Raw genomic sequence first — 26299 nt, forward strand, 5'->3', positions numbered from 1 at the left:
TATTCCGTATTCCCTAAAATTGCTTTATTCCTTAAAAATGCTATAGATCACATCCAAGTGGATTGAATCTCATATTTGAATAGAGAGGAGGATTCTCCGTGTGCATAATATCAAGGGAGTTCACGAGCCAAAGGGAAAGGGAAAGAATCTGATTCTTCTAAAATTGCATGCGGATTTTCTGAGGGATCTTTGGCTAAGGGGGGCTGCCAAAACACACAGTGCACTTGTTGCAGTGCAAGGGTTCATCCAAGAAAAGTTTTCCACTGTGGTTTACCCAGGAAAAAGTTGCTTTCAATTCAAATATTTGAATTTAACTACATAAATTAATCTAAATATCTATCTATTTATGTAGATTTATTTTCTTAAAATTCTTTTTTTCATTACAGAAAACTTGCAATGTTGAATGAAGTCGAACTTAAAAGGGCAGAAACAAAGTAAGGCACATGGCCAATGGAAAAGAAAAAGCTTCACATTGCACTTTGTGCACATCCAACTCTAACTCAGACCTCTCTCCAAACCCAGCAGTGGTAATAACAATTATTACTTAAAAAGGCTATATTTTTGCATTAACTTAAAAGGCTATATCTTTTTCTTCCCTCCAGCCTGTGCGGCCTCACTTACCCTAAGTATCTTCATAAATCAGCAGTTACTGTTAACATGTACTCCACAATTCAGTCATCAATCTCCTACCAGGTCAGAGTGAAAACAGAGGGGGAAATGTCTGCTTAGTAAAATGTCTCTCTTGTGAATGCTGCTACCACCACCCACTACTCAAACACACACACACTCACACAATACAGTATGCACGTAGAGCAGTAGCATACATACACACACACACACACACACACACACACACACACACACACACACACACACACACACACACCAGTTAAATAACAAACACACGTGCCCGGCACACAGCAACCAGAGCAGTCCTATGGGACACGGGAGCGGTTGCCAGATCGCCACGGTAACGCAAGCCAAATTCAATTCTGACTTCACCTTTCACTCGGGAAGCTGGTTCCATTTGTTATAAAAACAAATAAACAGCAAGCGTGAAGTTAGAGCCGGCCAACTTCTGCCTCGTCTTTCTTTTCTTTTCCTTTTTTTTCTAATGCTGTGGGCCTCGACAAGAAATATCAGGCCCAGGCTGTGGCAGGAGGCTGTTTGAGAGACAGACACCCACAGGGCCGCATGTAAATCTGTGTTTATGTTCACAGACACAGTATTTATTTAACCAAAAGGAGAAAATCTAATTGTACACGAGGAGGATTATTCCTCTCAGAACCGTGTCTCCACGAGAGAGAAAAGGACTCTTTAGCCTTTCTTCAACAGACACTGTTTACATCAGCAGAGTGGAAAATCCCTCTGATGACAAACCTCTCCATCACAACATCTGTATCGAAACAGCCGAATCAATCTCGACCAATGCCGCAAATTACCTCATGTCAGAGCCGAAAACATCTGCACTTGACATCACAGGCGGTGGGACTTTAGGTGCTTTTTAATAATCTCTATTTTTAGCCTGCAGAACTGCGCATTTAGATCATAATTTGTTCCGGTTAAAGTCAAATTAAGTGTATTTGTGTAGCCTTTGACCGCTTTAGCCGGCTCAAGTATTTGAAATAAAGTTAAGTAATGTGCAATTAGTGGTGGACAAAGTATTTATTTCCCTTACCTAAGCAAAAGAAGGAGCACCAAAATGTAGAAACACTCAATTACAAGTGAAAGTCCTGCATTCAGAAAAAAAAATCAGTACTTAAAAGTATTTAAGTACAAAAAAGTAATTAAAAGTAAAAAATACTTACTACATATGGGTGAGTTCAGATAGATAGATAGATAGATAGATAGATAGATAGATAGATAGATAGATAGATAGATAGATAATTTCTTATTAACATGCAAGCACCATTTAAGTGTTTAGTTGCTGCTCAAGGTGAAGCTAATTTAAAACTATATACTGTTGTGTAGCTTAATCTATAACAATACATCGGATTTTATAAGATGATCATATTTATTTGTAATATATTAATCTAAGTAAGTAGGTAAGGTTAGTTACATAAATGTCAGATAAATATCGTGGAACAAAACTAAATATTTCCCTCTGAGATGTAGTTAAGTGACAATATAAAGTAGAATAATATAGAAAGTAAAAGCACCTCAAAACTGTACATTGTTTGAATAAAAGTACTTTCCAGCACTGAACATCATAAATGTAACTGTAAAACATAGAAAAGTGGAAGTTTTGAGTGCTGTAAGATATGGTACAAAAAGTCAACAACAAAACTTTTGAGGAAGCAACACACCATTAAAAGTACTCGAACACATCACTGACATCCAGTGCACTATAGGCACACGTGCATATGTAGTTAAAAACTGCAAAATAAAAAAAGGGCAAACACTACACCTGCTCCATTTCCTCACTTATACTCAGGCTCCCTCTCTTTCTCACACACACACTTTGACACCACCCACCACATCACTACACATGCGTGCCTGACTCATGCCAACTGCAACTAGTAGCAGACCCGTTCACCTCGAGGTAGCACTCAACTCCTGTGTGAGTGTGTGTGTGTGTGTGTGGGTGGGTGTGTGAGGGGGGAGAGAGAGAGAGAGAAGGAAAGAGAGAGAGAGAGGGAGAGGAAGGTGTGTGTGAGTCTTACCTGGCAGCAGACCGCCCTCTGCGCTCTGTCTCACCTCTCCCTCCTGCCCTGGAAGAATTCTCTCCACAAAGCAAGGCATTTTCTCCTCAACTGCTCTCTGCCAAGGCTCTGCTCTCCCTCTCTCCCTCTCTCTCTCTCTCTCTCTCTTTCTCTCCCCCTCTCCTTCTGTCTCTCTCTCCCTCCCTCTCTCCTTCTCACTCCTTTCCTCTTTCCCACTCTGTCCTCCTCTCTCACTGTCTATCTCTCCTCCCTCCTTACCCTCCCCCTCTCTCCTTCTCTCTCCACTCCCTCCCCCCCCCCTCCTTCTACGAGCACAGATGTCGAGGCTGTGCGAGTTTACCCACTTTACCAGTAGGGGTCCTTCATCGCCCTTCTCCACCCCACAGCCACATGGGGGAACAAAACACACACACACACACATACAGGCCCCAGGAAGAGAGAGCCACTTAACGGGCGCCCTCCTGTCACTGCTACAATGAGAGCCCTGTGCCGAGCAGCACGGCTGCATGCGTGTGTTTTTGTGTGCGTGCGTGTGTGTGTGTGCGTGTGCGCGTGTGTGTGTGAGAGAGAGAGACAGAGAGCGATAGAGAGAGAGAGAGCGACAGGTGTGAAGTGGGTGGTGTGCACAGGGAGCTGGCCCTCGGCCCTTTCCAGCCCTGTTCAGCACTGTTCAGCTAGGCTCGGTCCTGGCTCCTGGCCCCTGAAGTGTAGTACAGTAGTGGCTCACACACACACACACACACACACACACTCACGGGCATATGAACACACAGATTGACTTACACTGGGTCTCTCAGAGCCAGCAGCCAAAGCGGGAGACAGCGAGAGAGAAAGATTGTGGGCATACACAAGCATACACACTTTCACTCATACACAGCACAGACACCCACACACACACTGAACAACTGCCGCTGTTTGCTACTGCTGCTGTTGACAGTGATAACATGTGCTTTGTGCCCTATGTGAGTGTCAGTGTGCATGTGCATGCACACACACACAAACACACATTCATACACAAACACACAGCGGATGCCGATCGGCTCTCGTATTTCAAGTCTCTATTCTATCCGGGGTTTTTTTTTTTTTTTTTTTTTTTTCCATTTAAAAAAAGAAAACAGTCTTCATTGACACTGGCATGTTAGATTTGAAGGCTCTTAGCTAGTGTACAGTGGGGAATTTCTAGTTTCTCTCCTACTTGTGGGGCACTTTTCACATTGCAATATCAATACTGGAGAATATTAGCTGTCCTGCTGAAGAATGTCAGATCTCTGTTTGCCTTTGAATAAGGGCAGACTCCCCTGGGTAAAAGAAAGAAGATCTATCAGAGGCTCTATAAGCCTGTAATTATTTTCTGTGTGATGCAGCGTGTTAACAACTGAACTGAGGGAGGAAAATGCTTTAAAAAATCATTGTTTAAAACCTAAAGAGAGTAGATAAAAGAATACACTTTGTACACCTCAATTGTGTAATGAGCAACAAACTTATTCCAGCCAAGAGAGAGGAGTAAGATGGAACTTGATCCCACATTTTTATCAAGTATTGCTCAACCTTTATGACAGTTTATATTGCAGGAAAGCAGTGATCCTGATCAGGATCCTGTGCTATTAAAATATCAGCAATTATCAGACCGGGCTTTGCGTGAGGACTTGTTTTTCCATTTATTGCTGCTGGAACAGGATAAGGGTATCTACACTCAAGACGTGATATCCCGGACCTGCTGTTTGTATCATTTGAACAGAGGGTGGATCACCTTTATTTGAGTCAAACAAAGCCTTCTAATGACACAAAAATGGTAGTCACTACTTGACAGACAAGGCTACAACGCCCAACCAGACTGCCTTCAAAACGTTGACAAAGAGTAATAAAGAAAATAGGATGTTAAAAGAACAGGACACGGATGTTGAATAAAGCCACCAGAAAGTGTACATACTTAAAGTCGTGATAAGCTAATGAGGGAAACAGAGCTGTGCTTTTGGTTGACTCTTATCACTGTTTGCATCAGTAGCAAATCTCCCTTGACAGCAAGACTGAAATCAAATACAGGTTTTTAGGCAGATGAAGGAAAGTCATTTGTATTTACAGGAAATAAGAACGATGCACTCAATCATTATTCCCTTGCTGTGCTAACTAGAACGCAGCCCCTGTATTAGATGTTGGAGGAGCAGCACAAGGACAAGTAAAACATACCTTAAATAGACTACAAATGAAGTCACTTAACACCCACTCGCTTCCCTCGCCACCCCCTGCTCTGTCTGTCTTCAACAGAAAAAGCCTGTTTGACTATCTCCCTCTCAGGTTCATAGTTGTCTTTTGCTTTTTAAACAGGCACCTCGCCTGTCACTGTGCAGGAACGGGCGCATTCCCCTTAAATGGCTCCTTTTGACAACTGATCTGTAAATACAGCCGGATCTGCAACTTCCCCCTTTCTCTCACTGCCTCACTTTCTCCCTTCTCGTCTTTGCTCTCCCTCCCTCTTCCTAAACTCCTGCCAGACCCGCACACACACACACACACACACACACACACAACGCGAAGGTCTCCCTATGACCCACCCACCCCCAAACTCATGCACGCATGCACGCACACAGAAACACAAGCATACACACACACATTTACCCCCACATCCCCCTCCCAACTTCCCCAACTCCATTCCCCCTGCCTCTATAAAAACACAAATATGCCATAACTCAGGCAGTGCTGCCACATAGCCTCCATCTTGCCCTGTACCGGGGAGGGGGAGGCCTCTCAGGAAGGTCACCAACAAATGGTTTTCCGATTCACTGCCCCTGAAATAATTTTGTGTATTAAAACCTGAATCTGCACTTTCTGGCCTGAAAGCTTTTCTAATTATTCCGGTGTCCTTGGGACAGACACAGATCCTTCACACGCCGGGGGAAACAAGCTATAGAGCAACCACTACAGCCACAAACACCCCTCCACCACCCTCCCTCCCTCCCTCTCTCTATCCCTCCATCTCCCCACCTCCTCTCTCCTCTGCTCTGCTCTCCTCTCCTCTCCCCGCTTTACAGCCACCCCCCTCCCCAATCTGTTTTCAAAGCGTGTCTGTCCTTTATTAAATTGTTTTCTTTTCCACATTATCAGTTGCCATGGAGACCTCATCTCTCGGATTATTTGAATTTCATTATATCTATTGATTTGGGAGCATTTCATCTTTTTTATTGTTTTTCTGTCAATTTTCGAAACGAATAACCATCTAATTTGCGTCAGCGCTGATTACGTTCGTCCCTCAATAGAGGTCGGCAGCTGCGCCGGGGAAACAAATCAATGGAAAAACATCATAAAACTCGAAAGTACAATCAACCAGGATATGGGTGACATTCCGTGGTTGCTGAAACGAAGTCATCAAAAAATATATACTTTTTTTTCCAGCGCCTCTGCATGTATGGGGGTGCAGTGAGGAGGACACATATGTGTCTGGGCAGATATATTACTATATTTCAGCAGATAATATACTATGGTAAATTTCCATACTGATAACAGCCCCTCCCTGCCTGACCAAAACAAAAAATGCTTACTGTATCTAAATAATTTATGCAATTTTAGCATTTATATATAAATTTTTTAATAAGCTGCTTGGAGCAAAGTGGCCATTAACAAAACACACAGCTGTCCAATGGGCTAAGCCCAGCAGATCAATTGCGCTTTTTTATGACATGATAAAATGCTTTTAAAGCAATTTACACAAATATGGAAAAAATGACTTCATGGGCTTCATTTATTCATAAGGACGTGTATTAGGGGAAAAAAAAGTCTTACAAAAGCCAGACAGGAGAGATCGTCCCGGTCCTAACTGGAACGGACTTGCTGCCCTCTCCACAAGGACATAAAGTTTCATTACTGATGCACGCAGTCAAAGGCAATTTAGCAAACACAGTGTGCAAAAGAAAACATCAGCATATTGCAAGTGTTCCTGTATTAGGCAGACCTTGCATGTTGTTTTCCAATTTTGATTCATTTTTGTGGGGGCAGGGTGTGGGGAGATGGATTTTTTTTTTCCTCCCCCTGCCCAGTGTCACCCTGACCCAAAGCCAAGGGGAGGCAGCCTTAGTGACAGGGACGTGTGCTTTCTGGCCCACGAAACCAAGCCAAACCATGTGCCAGACAATGGGGCCTTGCAGCAGGACAAATGTGTACACACACCTTCAGCTGTACAGTGATATACAGCACATGACACCCAGACTCATTCTGTGAGAAAACAGGCCCACAAATATTTCAGTGGATCTGATCATTTAGCATCTTAGTGCAGGCGCACACACGCATTATGCATAGGGGTATGGATGAGGGGGGGGCAGGCAGGGCCATTTGGAGGCTAATCTTGTTTCAAAGCATCCTCTCTTCATGTGCCGACAATGTGCCTCAGCCGCTCTACGAAACGCTGCTGCTGTTGCTGCTGCTGAAGGCCCCATGTTTGCAACACATGTCAACATTTGACAAAGCATTACTTTTCCCCCCAACAATATTCTCCTGCTCAGGCCTCTGAAATGAGGGCGCTAACAAATTAGCTTTTTATGTTTATTTGTGTGTGGGTGTGTCAAAGGGGGGAGAAAGGGAGATCTCATTTTCTAAGGCACCAGTTCTCAACCCGAGTGAGAGAGGGAGAGAAAGAGAGAGACAAAGAGAGGAAGAGAGGGAAAAGAAAGAAAGGCTGAATGTTTTGGAGTCACGATTCTTCTCCTGATTGCCCTAGCTGTCTCAGTTGTGCAAAACATGACCCACCCCTCCCTCAGCCACGACAGAAACACGGGCGACTGGATAAACACTATTTTATGCAGTGACTAGATGAATCGTCAGACAGTAATTACAGTCTTCCTCTCGCCCCAACAAAACTCTACTGTACAGGCTCTTTCTTTGACACCAAACTGCAGTAGCACGTACTACAAAACTGCAGGTGTGTGACATGTTTGTCAATGCCTCTCCCAACTAGATAAATATAAATATTAGACCCTGTGACAACAGTGAATTGCTCTCTGCCGCTTTCAGCGATGTGTTAATAATCTGTGGCTGAAAGAGGACTTGTTGTGTGGACGGACGATGTTATCATGTGCAGTCAAACGTTGCCGGGGCTGGCTTTGTAGAGAAAGTTTGGTGATTTTTTCTGCTAACCCTAGCAGTTTGCGCTTTCCTCTCCTCGATGTAACAAAAATAACACGGTTGTGTCCCAAACTAAACATTCCCACACGGTGGCTGGTAGTCTCTGACACCAACATGCCCGGCACACACAACTCAGTGCTGACGCCTGTTTAACAGAGATCCAAACTTGATGTGCTGACAACTTTGCTCAGCAAGGAAGTTAATGTGTTCATTTGATGTTGACGCGCATTGAGATTTCAGAAATGAGGATCACTCCGACATCAGTTACGAGTTGGTGATGAGAGCAGTGAAACACACTCACATGCTCTTTCTCTTACTGATTCATCCGGTCAGGCCGTGCCCCAAACGTGGTGCAGTAAACCATGCTGTCAATGTCCGAGCTCTAAAAAGCACAATTACAGAGGACCTCGACTGAATAATTTAAAGAGCATAATTATTGACCTCTATCCGAATTCCTCTGAAAGGTACATTAAGATATAGAAAAGCTCTGGAGGTGGAAGTGGAACTGAGGAGAAGAGAGGGAGTGTGTCTCCCCAGGCCTCCCTAATGCACTCTCCTGCTGTACTCTAACTTCCTGTGGACCCCTAATGTGCCCACTGCTCGCCGGCCTGATGAAGACTACGGTTAATGAGGCCCCTGTTTCTGAAATGAACTATCTCTGAAACCATCAACATGCATTACTATCAAGCCGCCACCCCTCGCCAAACCACACGTATATACACAAACACAAACCCCCACATACTGTCCCAAACCAGCACACATACATAGACCACCAGTCCTTCAACCCCCCCCTCCCAACCTTTTAGTGCCACCACAGGTTCTGGTAGGCTGGACCAGTCTGGGGGAGGGGTGGAAGTGGGGAGCGGGACTGCACGAGAGGGTGTGTCGATTTTTTTTTTTTTTGAGGTGCTTGTATGTGGGAGGGGGGTGGGATGGGGGTGTTTGAGGGTTAACTGTCCCTCAGGGGGCTATCAGTGAACTGGGCAGCCGTCACTGCTGGTGTCCCTGGTTCTCAATTGACAACCAGGCTCTGACAGATTAGCAGCTAGTCAAGAGGAATCCACGGCCCGGGACACAATTAAAGTAATCACTTTTCTCAAATTTGGCTGAATGTATGAGACTGTGAGAGCGAATGGATTTGAATAAAGGCATCACAAGAGTGTGTATGTGTGGATCTGTGAGTGTGTGTGTGCACACTGGGGTGGGGGGGGGTCGTTGAGTCCTGGCAGCAGGCTTGGGGGAGGATACAGCGAGATGAGGCCTTTTTAATTAAAAGAAAATATTTGTGTTTGCCTACGATCGTGGCTGGAACCTGGGACAATTCCGAGAATTCTGGTTGTTTAATGGCTCGTTCTTTAAAGTGATTTGGGGTATTTCAGATCCTCTTTGCATACATGCATTTTTAAAATTTCAATTAGGCTATACATTTTTTGAGTAAGATTCAAAAGTTGTATGTTTCCATACTTTGTAGACATTTTGATTTATTTCCATTAAAATCAATTCAAAGGAGAAATACCTTTGGGATGGACTGTGTGTACAACAGAAGGGTGCTGCTGTCTCTGCTGTGTTTCAACCAGGAAGGATAGAGGGCACTGAAATAATTAGGCGACTTCTGCAACATCCTGAATGCCAAGGACAGGTGGATTAAAGTATTAAAACAATCGCATTTCAGTCTTGAAATAGTCTTGTGCACGACTCAGCACCATGCGCATCCGTTCAAGTTCAGCTGCCAGCTCCATAACACCACAGGAGAGGGATAGAAAAAAAAGCCCAATCCCATTAGCTACGTACATGCATCTCAGCAGACCTGCTGGAAACGTGAGCAAATCTCAGTGATGATTATCCCCCAAAGCTCTCAGATGATAATACATAATCGAACAGTACAGAAGGCTTCTCTGAAATCACAAAGCCAGCTAGCGCTAATTTGGGTTTTCCCCCATTTGTGTTCAAATCTGGTGCTTTCCAAATGAAACAGAAGAAACTGCTGCAATCAGTCGCCTCTGCACCCGAGGAGACATTTAACTGCTGTCCTCCAATTAGAGGCCCGAGAATGGAGCTCCCTGCATTAGGAGAAGGAAATGATTTAAGACAAAGGTTAAGACACCAGTTCACATTTGATTCTATTTACAGTGCAAAATTAATAAGAAAGCAAAGTGCTCTGTAGTGCTGGTTGACTCAAACATTGGGGTGAGTGATCTTCAATTTAATCAGGAGTGTTTAACAAAACTCTGTGCCTTCACAATCAGAGACTATAGGAATAAAAGAGGATCTCCCGACTTCAAAAAATGCTTGTTCTTCTGCAAAATGTGTAAAATGCCAGAATTAATATCAGTGTTGAGAATTAAACCACAGTCACTTTTTACTAATGTGAAAGAGGGGTTAAGGGTACTTGTTAAATTCTTTTTAAAACTCCATTAGTGAGCTCATTACTATCATGGGGATTTTATCTTATCACAGACTGAACCACTTTCTTTAAAGATAGCAGATTTATTTCATCAGCATCAACGGGCCAGCTCTTAACTGAAGAGAGCTTACGTAGAAGCCTCAGAGGACAACCAAAAAAAGATAAAATATCTACTGTAAATCACTCGAAAAAGTTCTATTTCTGGAAATGAAGCAATGCAGCGCGGTGCTTTCAATTTAATTGTGTATGTATATATAGTATATAGGTTACACAAGCAGTGAGAAGACCCTATTTTCTTACAATTGACAATAATTAAGGTGAGCGCTTCGATGAAATCTAAGCCTCTTAGCCCACCTCCTGCCATCTGTGGCTCCAATATTAGAGCTCGGGGAGGTTCACTCTTTCGCCTTCTGGAAGGAACAGGGAGGAATAAGTGCCGTCGATACTACGAGTCAGAGTACCACGGTCAACCTGCTTTCACAGCCGTGCCGTAGAGGTGGAATGAACCGTCTGTGACAGAAAACAAACAAGAAGCTGAAAGAGGAGGGAGAGAGAGAGAGAGAGAGAGACAGAGAGACAGAGAGACAGAGAGAGAGAAACCTGTGCCCTTCAGTCTCCCCCAGTAAAGACGCTCTTAACCAGGTCTGACAGCTGACAGCTCCTTGGCAATTGGGGTCAGTTAAAGGAAAAGTAGCTCAAGTTTTGTTGGGGCTTTGGCTTCAGAGATGTTCAGGAGCCACTGCCCACCGCAGCATCAAAGGGGATTATAGGGACAGGGCCATCTGTTGCCAGAATAAGCGTGAGCCCTTTTATGTCTCTGCCTGTATGTTTGTGTGTGTATGTGTGTGAGTGTGTATGTGTTTGTTAGAGAAAGACAGCAAGAGAGAAAGACCCTCATGTCTCTGTACTTTTAACTTAAAGGGCAGCAGAGGAGAGGGGTGCAGCCTACACGAGGGCAGACAACTGGTTTTAATCTGGGCTGGGGGCACTAAAGGTTAAACTCGGGGCAAGCAGGGCATCACTATCACTGTCAAAGTCCATTTATTTAAGTCCCTTAAAGGTAAAATATGTCAGTCAAGTATGACGCTAAGGCACTTTGAGTCCGTACAGTCATTGCCACTGTTAGGATTCAGGGATTTGTATTTATGTCCAACACCGGCTTAGTGAAAACAGAATCCTTCTCTAATCATGAATTGTCTGTCTTTTGTCATCCAGGCAAAACACAGAACTTGTTTTTGTTGTGGGTTTATTGGAACACAGTGCCAACCTTGTCCCCCCTTCACCTCTCTAATTTGTTTTGGGTCCTGTTCCTGGCCTCTGCCTGGGAATGTTTTCTCCTCAATAGTCTGCTACCTTTTAGCTGAGCCGCCCAGTGCTTGACCTACTGCCGACACTTATTTTCAGCACTCTAATTGTCGTTTAATCACATATCAACCTGTCACTTAAAGACCCCCTTTTTTTTCAAGGGGGAACATTTGCATATGTTGTAAAACTAATTCCTATCGAAAGCTCCAGTGGCTGTGAAAGCGGGCGCTCTGTCTCTCTCTTTTACTTTCACACCCGTGTAGACACAGTTAAGCACAAGAGAGACGGCGTAACACACACACACGCGCGCGCGTACACACGCACACACGTACACACACACAGAGTAAAGTCTACTGTATCTCACCTTAACAGACAAAAACACACATAGGCAGACGCCATACCTGATATTCTCGATTCAGGTGGTTTTATCACATTTGTTAACAGTGTGTGGTGACACGTAACGTGTTAGAATAGGGACAGCGACAAGACTAATTCAGAGCGCATGTACTCGTGCGAGCCAAAGCGAAGGTGACAGTGAATGTATAGTGTTATAAAGGAATCAATTAGAGTTAATAATGTATCACTCTTCCAAATGTTACATTCATTTGTTCACACTTAGATAAAGCTACTGCAAAATAGGTTGCGCCGGGTTTGCCTGGCAAACTACACTACATTTACATTATCACCCTTATACATCGAGGCGCCATGTTCCGCCTGAGTGGCGGCGGCAGAGTAAATGGGGGGGGGGGTGAGAATCATGTTTTTCGGGCCCAAGGAAGGCCAGTCCTCAGGAGATCTCCCCCTCTAATTACAGAGCGGGGGAAAAGAAAGCTCTTTGTTCCACCTTTTATTACATTAATTGATAAAACGGAGCTCGGGTGGAGCCGTCTTATAGAGGGGGGGAGTAGGAGGGGATAGGGCTGGGGGTGAATTGAGGGGGATCCTTTGGGCAGATGAAGGTGGGTGAGAGGCTTTTGGAGCTGAGGTCCAATTTTCAGAGGACTCCTAATCCCGTTAGGGGCCCCGATGGTGGTGCAGCCCTGGCGCTCTGCTTTCCCACAGGCCCCGGCGGCTGCAGAGTTGAGGAGGGGAGTGGTGGCGACAGGGGCAGACGATGGTGTGGTGGGTGAGTCCCAGCAGCGTTGTCTGGGCCCAGGCCTTAATTAACTGTCTCTTCAGGGGGTACTGAGGGCCACACTGAGACCCTATGTCCCAAACACCAGAAAGCACTGGAGAAGCTTTAAGAGGAAGTGGCATCTCACCCACTGTGGCATCATGGGAAACCCCGTCGCCCTTTAATATGGACCCCATACAGCTAAAAGCCATATAGATGTCGCAGGACATTAGCGGGGCTATTTTATGACTGGTTATTATCTGAGCACAAATTGCACAGGTGGTTGATATTTTTAACAATATCACAGTCGTCCAGTTATGACCATAAAATAAGAGGTTGGAACACCAACGGAAAAATATTCTGAAATCGTCCTTTACTTTAAATATGATTAAGATGTTATTATTTTTCAAAACTAAAAGGGACAATAAGTTCCATTTCTATTTGTGCAGGATTGGCCGATCTTATTTGTCAGTGGTTAAGTAGCTGTAACAGGCTTTGTCATGGCTGTAATCTGCTTCTGCTCGTTTAGGCTACCTGCAGACAACAGAGGCTGAGAAGTGCTGGTACAGTGGCCAAACGGAGTCTGAATATGTTACAGAGGCAATTAAGCATGTTGGTGTGTGTGCACGCACACAACAGTGTCAGAGGTGCTAAGCCGGGCCAAACACGCCTCATTGAAATGTCCGTCTTAAAGCCACCCAAGTTCCTCATCTCCCCCGCCCTTCGACAACCAAGATGCTTCAAGACTGTCAAAAGCATTTTCCACAAAGCTGAGGAGAGGGCAAGGGGAAAAAAAGGACCTGCCACTGTCACATGCATACGTGCGCGTGCACACACACTTGCGAGGCTGTCAGGTAAATTAGATCTGAAAGCTGACAATTTCTGACCATATTTCCTTGATTATTTCGAACAAATGCACACCAGCCGCTCTAAGGAGATTAAAGTGACATAAAAGTCCCGAGTGGGAGGAGGGAGGGCAGAGAATCCAGGTCACCCCCATTTGTCCCCCTGCCTGACAGCAGCTATATCGCTATCCAATCCAATAAAAGTCCCCCCCTCCTTTTGCTTTAATTAATTTTACAGCTAGCTTGCTTAATTACTTTCAATCAAAATCCTCTTGCCATCACAAAATTAGAAATGGTTCAACTCCATTAGTCTAAATTCTTCATTTACATACACAAAGACTGTCAGCTCTTGCTAAGCAAACGGCCTCCTGCTTGATGAGATTGTTTTTTTTCACACACTCTATCACTCTCTCGCTCACACACACACACATGCGTGCAACTGTGGTGTTAATTTTTTTGAAAGGAGAAAAGTAGCATAAAATTATTTGATCCCTTTACTTAAGACATTCTCTGCCTAATCAGGGTTCAGGTAAGCTGTGGTGCGCATCATCCAAGGTAATGGAGAGTTGAGTGTGCGTCTACAACTGTCGAAATTGATTACATCCACAACTCTGCGTCAAAAGAAAACTGCTCGACCTTAAACAATGCAGCGCATAATATACGCTGCATATAGGGGATAAACAGAATTAGTAAGGTGGTGGCCGAGATCATGCAAATAAAGCTAACTAGTTCTTCCCCTGGATTAGCTATTATTTCTGAAGCAATAGACGAGCTGCAGATTACCCGCTGACACATTGCGCCCTATAAATCTGGCTCCTTTGTGGCAGGGTGTCACTAGTCCTGACTCGACTGTGGAAACTAGCGACGCACTACCGCTGGTCGGCTGCTGTGAGCAAAGCAACGGGATTGTTTCAGAGGGGTGAGGGCCCATGCCCTGCCGTCTGATCACTTCAACTTGGCACACAGGCATCCTCTCCATCACACACACTGCCTAAGGCCTACACATCATCAAGAATTAAGGACATGCAGATAGGGTTTGTGCACTGACCAAAGTGAAAACCCAGGCACACAAGCACACCACCACATGTGCATGCACATACACTTCACACACACTACTAGTGTCATAATTAGGTCCCGAGATGAGGGCATTAAACTGGTATAATGCACTCACTGGTGCAGCAGCACACTACCACAAAATATATCGACGATGAACCTACATGCTCATCAGTGACACCCCCCTATTGCTTTTATTTCCCAATTTCACGTGCGTGCTACTCGGCAGGCCCAGTGCAGAACCACACAACACAACAGCCTTTGATCTGCCGTGTTCAGATCATCTTACAGCCGCTGCTCTTTTTTTATAAAGGTGGAGTTGTGGGGGGAAAAGAAGAGAACACCTTGAAAAGGGAAGAGGTAAGGGGGATTTTTAGCCTTTCCAAACGGTGTGTCACAGTCTGGTTACGCTTATAAAATAAACAACGGTGTGTCACAGTCTGGTTACGCTTATAAAATAAACCTAAGATAGTGACCATTGGTCGGTGCAAGGCAAAAAAAAAAAAAAAAAAAAAAAAAGGCAATCCCTTATGGGCCGCCGGGCCAAATACAATGCAGGTCTGACCTGGCCCCTTTACTCTGTGTCTGCAATCACCGGTTTCCCTTGCCCTCTTTAACCAGTCCCCATTAACACTGTTAATTATCCAAATCCATCATTCTTGGGGTAAATGAAGACTGCCTCTTTAATTCAATTTAATAGGATCATTTTCCAACTCACGTTCACTTTAGCCCCAGCTGCCCGCCCACTAGTCCCCCGCTGTGTCTCCCCCCACTGTATCTTGACTCCCTTGGCTGTATCTTCTATGGTCTGGCTCTCTCCCATTGGTGGAAGGGGAGGGTGATGATGAGGGCTAAGGCTTGATGGCAGCGATGGGCTGACACACTGTTGATCTCCCATGTCTTGTCTTGGCTCGGCTGGTGGCGAGCAGCAGTTCTGGGTTCCCAGTCTGCTGTGCACACTGCCTGCCTGCCGCACACACACATCCACACACACACACACACACACACTCACAGGGGCTCACAGTACCAGCCATGCTCACCGGGGCTTAGCTAATCCTGTCACATCAGGCCACGTTGGCTGAGTTGAGGCCTTTAGCAGCACCCCCCCCCCAACTACCACCTCCATGCACCTCCACACTTTGCCACCTCCTTCACTGACTCCTCTCATTCACTCACTCACTCACTCATATTCTCCCTCTCTCTTACTCCTTTGTTCATTTCACAAGGTCATGGGTGGCCGACTACAGCACGCGAGTGGTGAGACGGGACAGCTGACGAATCCTGGTGTGTTCCAGCCGTGCTGGCAGACCTTATCTTATGGCTAACATGCAACAAGCACTAACAAAAACACATAAAAGCATATCATTGCACATTTACTGCAACTTGGTTACTTGCTTTCTAAAGTTGAATTCAAGTCTGCACAACAAATATAATTCTTATATCTATTTTCAAGCATGTAAGAGGCCATTTTAATGATTACTGTTACAGTAGGGGACTGGCATGTCGCGTCACCAAAATGTGTTTATGAAACATGCAGGTGTCATTTTGTCTTTTCCTGCCTGTAGTGTGTCATAGTGGTATCAGTATCAAAACACATTTTCCATGCAACATTGCCTGGCTGTGGAAACTGGACACTCATGCCCTTTAATCTGACTTTCTATCTATAAAAGTAGAGCTATATCAAGACTGACTTCGGTTGTGTTTTATATGCCTTCTAAGAGTTTCCTTACAGAGAACATTCTGTGCTGAGGTCCGTGAGATTTTTCCATAAGTTCAGATACAATTACAAATCACAGAAAAATTACGGTAAATATAGAAAATAAAAACTGATTTCTAAATGATTATGTATTTTAAATAAAAAAACAAAAACTGTGAGTGCAAAGTACTATGTCACAATGCTGCCTTTTAAATTCTCTTAAGAATGTGTTAAATATTGGCTTCCCTTATCCCATTATGCAGTGTGAGGGTAAATATGCCCCCATTTCCACAGTGCACCCCCTCCCATCCCCCATGACTAAACACACTCAAACCCACACATACGCACGCACACCCAAACGCACACAACGTTCCCTTTAAATTTTTCCCAGACTTTCATTGTTTAGTCATTTGAGACAGACTCTGGGAGAGTTTCAAATGATTTTAGCCATGATTTAATTTGGTTTGTTAAAGGGTGATGTCAGCACAATGGGAGACGAGCCTCTAAATCCACTACATTCACCCAAAATGCCCAGATGAGATAATCATTGGTGACGTCTACGAAAACACTTATTATATTTGCCCATCGCCTGGCTGAAGCTGTTAAAACTCATCAGCGTTATTCCCATTTTTTTTCTCTGGGAAAGAGGAAAAAAAAATTAGCTCAACTTATAGTCAAAACTGACACCCCTTTTAAAGAGACAGTGCAACATTGTTGTGGCTGTGGACAGAGTTTATAAATGGAAAAAGACAGGGCAGAGGGCTATCGGGTGTCTATTCAATACTCATTTTGTTTGCACCCAATACTAATTAAATAAAACACGCACAACTTTTTAATTGGTTTTGCAGAGATCAACAGTTTCAAGGAAGTTGAGCAAGTATAGTATCTGCTGCAGTTATACATACACATTCTTCATTAGTAGGTACTAATAACAGGATATTCTTACATGTAATAAACTGTGAATGAGTACTGCCTTTCCTTTAACTTGTCCACACTGTTTGAAAGGGCTTGGGGCTGACAAGGCAGCACAGGAGATAAGAAATGGATCAACGTGAGCCTTTCTCATAGCTTAATTTATTTTAAATCCAAGCCCTATTTACACACTGCACACCGGCAGGCCTTGTCAGCTCCAACTAGCATTGAGATATTTAAAACCATTAATGCTGTACAGCGGCAGCCTGAGCGTGTATGACACAAGCTGTCGCTGTGTGAAACAAAGCCAGATCTCTAACTGCCACAGCTTCCACTTTTGAACACGGCACGGCCACAAAAACAGTAGCCATGCAGGTTTGCAAATGACAACTGACAGACCTATCAAAATTTGATATAAAAGGGAAAAACTACAATAAGTCATTGAAGAAAAAGATTATTATGTTCTTCAACTAGTGCATGCACAGACCAGATTCAGTGCATCTGTAGTGCAGGGGCGAGTCCAATAGAGGCAGGGGTCAGAATATGAAACACACGGGCTATGTGCCTCCCGACAGGATATCCTCATGGATCAGCAGCGGTAGCCATGTTGACCCGCCCCGTTATTAAAGAGGCTAATCTGTTCAACATGTCAATGTTAGCACTTTTAGCTGCGATTAATAAAAGAAGACCCCAAGAGTGCTGTGTGTGCTTTTTCAGTGCCCCAGGTTGTTTTCATTTGGTTTGTATTTTTAGTGGTTTTCGCTGTTTGGTAATTCAACAGTCCTCTTTTCTCCTATTAGCATAAACAGTGTAAATTATTAACTTTGTTAAAAGAATTATAATCGGCCCTGAATCCTAGGCTCTGTAGTGGCTTTGTGTGTTTTTTCCCTTTCTGCCACTGGCAAAGAGGCACTATGGCATTGCAGATATCATTAAAGCAAATGTAACTTTATATTTTATAGATACGGCACAATGTGCACGTGATGCCTGACTTTGTGGCCATTTATGTGATGCTTAAAATGTATGGCCCAGTGGCTTTCACAGGCTGGTAGTAATAGAACTGCTCTCTAACAGACTTGCTTTCTAAGTGCCTGGTGCTGTGTCTTAATTTGTAATCTAGTCAAACCAATTGTCCGCTAGCTAAAAAGGTCACCGAGACAATAGACTACACAGCCTCCCGCAATGTAGAGAAAGCCCAGGGTGTCTTTTGTAGCTTTTTAACCAAAGATGTAATTAAGACACCTTCATCTTCAGGGGTGAGAAGGGCACCAACAAGAGTCGGCTGGAAACACAAGAGGAACTTCACATTACTAGAGGCAGAAGTGAGACGCACACTAAGACAGGGCATTTGGTTAGAGGTGAAAAGCACCTGTCTCTGCAGCAAAATGTCACCACTGAGGACATTTGTCTAAGTTTACCTGCTCGTGCACTCAGCGTGTGATTTCATACATTGTGACCAACGACTGTGGCGAAGAAAGCTTGTTGGGAAAAACTGAGTGATGCAAAGCAACACAGGAGAGGCAGAGGGGGGGACTTAAAGGACGTGATTTATCTGGGCTTGATTGCGTGTTAATCGAGGTTACGTGTATTAAGTGGAATCTAATTGGAACAGACACTGGCAGTCTGACAGATCGACATGATGCAGATGGATTGAGGGGGGGAGAAAGGGGGAGTGAGGGAGACAGGGAAAGGAAAAGGGAATGAGAGAGAGAAGGGTAGTGCAGTCGTGGAGAGGCAGAACAGAGGCAAATGAAACACACCATTTTGCTACTATACATGGCAGCGACGGAAAGAGTTTTGCGACACCAGACATTAGAAGAAAACCACCAGAGCCTCTTAAGCAGCTGAATCACAAGAAAGAAGACTCCGCCGTTAGGCTCGTCTCACGTGCGTCTCATGATTGGCGGCTGATGAGACATGTAACCATTCTAGAGGAGGACACACACGGGCGAGATTGTGAGTGACAGGGCACAGCACTGGAGTGTGCCCTCCCCCTCCAGTTGCCACAAACATTCATTTCTGCTTTATTGGAAATGAAGGGGGAAAAAAAAGCACTAGTCCAAAAAAAAACACGAGTTAAAGAGGCCAAGTGACAGCTGCTGGAAAAATTCTCACCTCGACGTGGGGACGAGCAAGTGTTTCACTGGTCCTTCTGACTCTCTGCTCCTCCTGACAAGCAACAACTGTTTCGAAGGCCCTCTCCTCTCCCCAAATCTGAGCTATTTAGCTAGTGGGCTGAATGACCCTTTCAAATGTTACCAGAGTAATAGACCGTAAAAGATGACCACCTGTTAAGGCCACGCAACTGCTGCTAACTCATAACTAATATACCACAGGCTGTGTGGACAAAGAAGGAGAACACAGTTCATGGAAAAGCCTCATAGAGCAGGAATTAGGATTCAAAGTTACAGATATGGTGTTGCGTAGACATAATTTCTGTTGTAGCGTTGCTCTGAATTGGTCAGTGTGGCTATAATTGGTAACGGGGGGATACAAAGTGTGAGTGACATGAATGGCCTCAAAGCAGCGAGTAGCCCAGGAGCAAAAAATGACTGTCACAGTGCCATTATCTAAATCTGGGTTAAAAATACAGTAGTTCCCAGTGAAAGGGTCACTTCTACTGATGGCTGGCCCAAATGAAGGGTGGGAACAGCAAATTAATGTTCAACGGTTTTAAAATATGTACAAAGAGCAGCAGAAAGGGAAAGGGAGCAAAAAAAGAAAGAGATAAAGGAACTATGGGCATAATTTAGGGGCAGTTTGCAGGATACTACGGCACTCGAAACTTCACTCATCAACACAAAATGCCCAAATTGTTCCCGACATGATCCCGTCATAGCGCAGAGACAGAGGAGTTGCTTCGGTCATCCGTTGATTTGATCCATTATGACTGTTACACTAATGGCATTAATAAGGGCAAAATTGCTATTTTGAAACACAGAATTTTCATCCTCTTCATTTGGCTAACCTTATCGCCTTTCTCCTTTCGTGTGTGTGTGTGTGTGTGTGTGTGTGTGTGGGTGGGTGTGTTCGGCTGCGTCTGTGCCCCCACCATGTTATGGCTATAAGGTCATCTCTATTTTCCAGGCTTAGTGTACAATGTCGTGAATTGCAACATTTTGCACGGTTTAAAAACAACAACATGAGCTTTGAAATTTGACTCCCTGCTATTTTCAATAGGTTAACTCCAATGTTGTGTTCACCAGCTGGCCCTGATAAAATACCCTAAGCACATATAATACTGTCTCAACAACTGTTAATTAAAACCTTGTATGTCCATACAGTAAAAAAAACCAAAAAACTGTAAAATACAGTAAATGAACAGCACTGTGTGAAACTGAACACATTTGATAAAGACATCAAGACAAATTGTTTAAAAATCAAAGTGTGTTAAAGTGTGTGTCCTTGTCCTACATGTTTAATGTACTCTAAACGTCTTGTATCAGCACAGTGAACGTGTCTGCAAGTTTCCTGTATATTTGTGCTGAATGTGAGTGTGTGTGTGTGTGTGTGTGTGTGTGTGTATGCTCAGCCCTCATCAGCCTCTAACATTGAGAGGAATGACACTCTGTGATCAAGGACATGAATTGCTCATTGATTTTTAGGGGCCAGCTTAACTATCCATTCCAATTGATTTTTAGCTTTGCTGGGTGTGCGAGTTATGGCAGTTTTAATGTATCATCTGTATGTGTACTCATCACCCACTGCAAGAGGATTTACAATAGTCTGTGGAAAATGCATATACAACACCATGTGCAAATGTGAGACAGGGACTCTTTCTGTTATATATTCCAAGAAGTGTCCCCATAAAACCTCTTATGTCTTATAATAGGTGGAAAAAAATCACCTTTGACATGTATTTTTTATACCTTTGCCATTATCTACCTCTGAAGTTGGTAAATGATCTATTGGGAATCACCTGCATTGTTTTTTATCTTGGTACATTCATGGGAAATAAAACCAAAGCGCGTGAATGGACTGTAATCCCCTTTAATGCTAACCAGTGTAGTTTAGAGCATGCATTTCAGCTTGCAGTATCACGTAGCCACGCTAACCAGAAAAGAGTAGAAATTTCAACAGAGCTCAGGCGCCCATGCAGCACAAACAGACATACCACGGCTTTGCCACAAACCATCACCACGGAAAAAATGCGACTCGTTCAAGACTTTTTTTTTTGTTTTATAAAACAGACTAAACAGTAATCTTTTAGCAGGATATTGCTATCATAACTCATATTACCCATCAATTAACAATTCATATAAACTATTAATAATCAATGGTTTGATGATGTAAGAGACAAAGTCAGAGCAATGTGATCCAAAAGGCGGTCTAAAGTCATCTGTCAGGTAGAAAGTCATTAAAATAGGGGCTCGTTTTCCTGCGCCAAGCTTAGGTTTCACTGAGGCAGGGATACATTTCTATTCTTCAGCAAAAGGCTCTGCTCTCATATGATATCATCTCCTTTAGAACATTACTCTCAATGGCTTGTGTCTTTTTTGTCTTTTGTGTTTTCCTTCAATTTAAATTGCCCTTTTTTTCCAAATGGTTTGGGTGAAGCGGTCCTCTATGTGAGGTAACCGCCTTTTGTTCAGTGAAAATGACTGCATAAAGCACACTTTACTCCATCCTTTAAAAAAACAAGTCTGCTTAATTAATGTTTTACAAGTGCTGCTGTATTCTTAGTCAAAAAAAAAGCCTCTATCAAAGCCGGCAGGTTCAGATTACGTACGCTAATTGAAATTCTGAATTTCTAAGCCAACTTCTTTTTTCTCTGCTCCCGCTCTTTCTCCCTGCGCACACAATAAAGCCTAGTGTTTTGTAGTCCACAAATGACATCAAATCATCTAAGTAATATGGGCTTTTTTTTTTTTTTTCCTGTATTCTCATGTTCTGCTAGTGGGTTCATGAGACAGCTTAATAAAGCAGTAAATGCTTGGGGAAGCCTGAGAGCCTACTGTGTGTGTGCACGCGCGTATGTGCACACGCATGCTCTCGTGTTTTACCTCCACCAGGGACCTCAAAGCAGAAGGCAGAGCCTGGTTCCACACTCAAGCAGATTTTCCCAAAGAATAAAGCAAGAATAAAGCCAATGAACAAAAGAGAATGACTAACACTGAAACCAAAGCCAAAACTAAGACACTTATCTCATGGGTTGACATTGATAGAGCCCATATTAATGCAGTCTGAGCTAAATGAATACAGCATAATTTACAGGTTATACATGCATTAGGTGCTGGAGGGAGGCAGGCTGTGTGAACAGCTGCAGGTGTGGGAGCAGCGGGGATGAGGCCGAGCTTGGACAACCACCACCGACACCAAACGACACAATAGAAGGAACACAGGTTTCTACACACTGGTGACGATGATCTGAGAGGTAGATGGAGAATGGATCAACTAGGATATGGAACAAAATCTTTTTAGCCCAGCTCATATTCTGCATATATACCAGCATGTTTGTCTTCTACGGGAAAGTTTCAACCTTTCCCTCCGTCGTTGTTTATCAGGCAAGGTAGCTGTGGCGGGCAATTACATAAATTACAGAGTTTAAAAAAAATGTCATCCTTGATAACCTTTGTTCTGAGTTAATCATTGCAGGAAAGAAAACTGCTTCTCTTCTCTTCTCTTTTATATTTACCCAAACTCCCTCCTTTCAACGGTGTATTATTTTATTGGCTTGTTTTGCAAGCATAATAACTTTGCATTCTTCTCCCAAGGTCAGTTTCTAGTGTGCCACGAGGAGTATTTACACATAGGGCTTTTCAGGTCAGTTCCATTGTATTTACATCAAATAATTTTTGATAAGGGATGTAAAAGACCTATAAACCCAACATCATAAACGGGAGAGGTGTAGCTGAAATAAGGACAAAAGATCAACGGCTAAATTTTTTCTTATCTAAGACACGTTGATATTTTTGAGTCAACTCTCTTCATCCCTCCACCCCCAACCCCCGCCTCTTTCCCTCGCTCTCTCTCTCTCACACGGAGCTGAGTAGGAGCGTGGACTTGTTAGATTTAGTCCAATGGCTTCCCAGTGCGGCCAGCAAGCAAGCTCTTGTTTCATAGAGAAGTACCTCCCCTGTTATCTCCCCAGCACTATAATCACTTAACAAAGACTTGGGCATTTGCACAAATTAAAACATCAATAATGCATAAGTGCTTTTCAGTTTTGAGCTGTAGTGTCCCTGTATTGGGATGATATACCCCCTCTACCAGTGGAAAAACTCTGGCTCGCCATCTTCTGTCCCACAAACGACTTATAGAAGCCAAGGCCCTGCTTTGAGCAACAACCCCCCCTTCCTTCTTTTAAAGTTGAGGCTAAAGTTGTGGTGAGCATTTGGGATCTGCTTTGGTAACGGGACAAAATGGCTGGGCTGAGTGGGATGCGGAAGTTGTTTTAAAGCAAGAGGCGGTAAGTGGTGGTGGTGCATCAATGCAAACAGGCAACACCCTTGAGTGGCGCAGCGTGGCATCCTTCCATAAACAACACCACCGCCGTGTCCCCGACATTTATGATTTGTGGTCAGAATGGCAACACAGGCCTGATTTTAATCCAAGTCTGCGTGTTTGCCCTATCGTTACATGGCTATATCTGCCCGAACGTAGTCTCTTATTTTCCCAGATGAAAACACCAGACGCTTCATATGGTTGTCAGAGAGCTTTGCTTAAAACAAGTCATACTGTATGAGAACATTACACTTAAACAAGGAAGGGAAGGGCGGGGGCATCATGGGAAAGCAGCTTAGTGTCACTTTGAAACCAGGATGCTGTTCAGGCTACTGTTTAATTTGAGGAAGAAGGGAAAAAAAACCTTCACATTTATTACTGCAGTTGTGAATATGAACTGTTTTGCGCTGACTATGGAGGTTGGAGGAGTTAAGTATTATTATTGGACTTGTAAATCCATGACCAGCACCGTTCCAACACCAATAGAGGACGAGCCATCCTACAGTATACAGATGGCCTCAAGGACAATTAGCAGTAATGATTGGTTGCCACATAAATGAGGAAAATTCTATTTGCTACTGCACTTGCTGATGATCACAGACCAAATGCCTCTGACAATAATATGGATGGCTGCTTTAAACTTGAGCGTTACTTGTAAATGCTGGTCAAATGTACAGTGCGCTGGAAAAGAACATTTCTACAGCCTCTGCCCATTATTTTAAAGGACACAAAATAAAGAAAGGTAGAACTTTCAATCTTGTACAAACACCACATTATCATGAAGAATAAAGAGATGAGACAAATAGCATGGTGATGTAAAATATTATCTCTTCAATCATATCCTTTTCCCCAGATATCTTCATTTTCCCCCTCCCTTCTCTGTCAGTTAGTCTGGCAAACAATCCCCTTGTTAGCAAACTGTTAAGACAGCCGCTTGGTACACAAATTGCGCTCGACCAAGCGAATTTGTTTTGCAAGGGTGACCTGTTTAATCATCTCATTTTCTTTGGCGGACATTTATTCATCTGGTTTCCACGGTTACAGAGAACATTAAGGGGCTACAGTAATAAGGCTGGAGAGTCAAACAGGTAATAAAAAAATTAACGCCATTTTCCAGCAGCCGAGGACAGTGGGTGAAATGAATCAAGGGAGAGGGGAGAGAAGCAGCGGGGGGAGCAGGGGGGTGTGGGGGGTGTGGGGTGTGGGGGGGGCTTCAATATTGTCCAAACAATAAGCCTTAGCGGTTATTTTACTCTGTAGATCAGGTGGTGCTGTTATGGACATGACACTTTGGGCACAGAGCAGGAGAGATAAAGCTTTTAAAGTGGCCCTGCTCCTTTTTTATTGTCATTTAGCGATTACATATCAGAACAATTAAAAGTTAGCCTGAGATATCTATTAACTTTGCTCCTTTTTTTTTTTTTTTTTTTTTTATTTCTCCTGTGCTTCAGAAGGAAGATAATTTGCACTCCTGGCAACGCAACGTGTCAATAACATGCGAGGGACAACATGACATTTAGATGCCCTGGTGAGAAATGTTTCGTAGTCCTCCCAAGTTGAATCATGTTTTCTAATATTGTCTTTTGAACAACTGAGCAACAGCTGAAGACAGAGAAAAATAACAGTGGAGAATACAGAGTTCATTTCTATCTATTAGAAACGTTGACCTACACACCATTTGAGAGAGACCAACTTCTTGCCAAATATAGAAAATTCCGGCACAATAGGGGGAACAGGTGCTGAGGGCCCATAGAAAGTGACGAAGCCGAAGAGCTGGGTTGCTGCTGAATGCCAAATAAGGCAGTGAGACACGTTGCACCAATGCACAAAACAACCTCCTGTAAAGCAATTTTCTGAGTCTTATGACTGTCACCGATTCCCCCACAAACTGTCTGCTATACAATATTTCCCTGAGTTCAGACTATATTCAAGGCTGTTTCCCACTTTAATAATACCCGAACAAGAGAAAACAAGCAACAAATTTTATGCATTACTCATTTCTCCACTCCTTCCAAAAGTATTTCTAATTGACAGCAGGGCTTTGGCACTCCTAAAATATGCACAAACGTTCTCAACCTAACCCTTAATCATTTAAATCGTCTGGTTTAACCTGTATTTGGGCATTTTACGACTCTGCCAACACCTGTCCCCCACCCTTGCGGAAAACAAACCAAATTGAATTCTTTCTTTGTTTGCTGTCGTGTTACTTAGTATATACGTTGTTCCGGGGTGGCTCCGGTGTGACTGAGGTCGGAGAGGGAAGCACAACTGATGGCAGACGTGTCTCAGGAGAGGGAGGGAAAAAGAGATGTCAGCCGACCCGGCCTCACACACACACACGCAGAAGAGTAGGGTACACTCTCTAACATCAAACACACACCGCTCACGTGTCACAAGAAGCGCTCTCCCCTCCTCACCCCTGACTGGGGCAGGAGCCCTGGAGAAACAAACTCGTCATACATGCGGGGTGAAATCCCCAAAAGGGGATACAGAATGGACAGCAGCGAGAGAAGAAAAAGGCTAAGCTGTGGTTATGGGACTGCCAACTGTTCTGCTAACAGCCTCTTAACAGGTGTGGGCTCTAGAACCATGTAATCCTATCAAGTTACCAAGTTAAAAAAAAAAGAAAAAAAAGGAGGAAAAAAAGAGGAAAGAAATCCGGCAAACTCCTGGGCTCTTCCCCTCTCTCCCCCCCTTCTCCCTTCTCTTCGCTATCTTTCTGTCTCTGTTGGCAGTGACAGAAACGAACAG

General features: G+C 43.8%; 1 protein-coding gene across 3 annotated transcripts in view; it reads right to left on the reverse strand.

Annotated features, from left to right (window-relative positions):
- Nucleotides 1-26299, reverse strand: part of casz1 (castor zinc finger 1) — a 77109-nt gene that overhangs the window by 45488 nt on the left and 5322 nt on the right. For 2 of the 3 annotated variants that reach the window (XM_050063920.1, XM_050063918.1), the window contains exon 1: nt 2664-2844. The exons of the other annotated variant lie outside the window; for it this stretch is intronic. In XM_050063920.1, coding sequence (XP_049919877.1) covers nt 2664-2742 — 79 coding nt within the window. In that variant the 5' untranslated portion in view covers nt 2743-2844. Of the gene's footprint in view, nt 1-2663; nt 2845-26299 lie in introns of those variants that run through there. 3 annotated transcript variants of the gene reach the window in all.

The sequence above is a fragment of the Epinephelus moara genome, chromosome 16, assembly GCF_006386435.1.
Source record: "Epinephelus moara isolate mb chromosome 16, YSFRI_EMoa_1.0, whole genome shotgun sequence".
Taxonomy (NCBI): Eukaryota; Metazoa; Chordata; class Actinopteri; order Perciformes; family Serranidae; genus Epinephelus; species Epinephelus moara.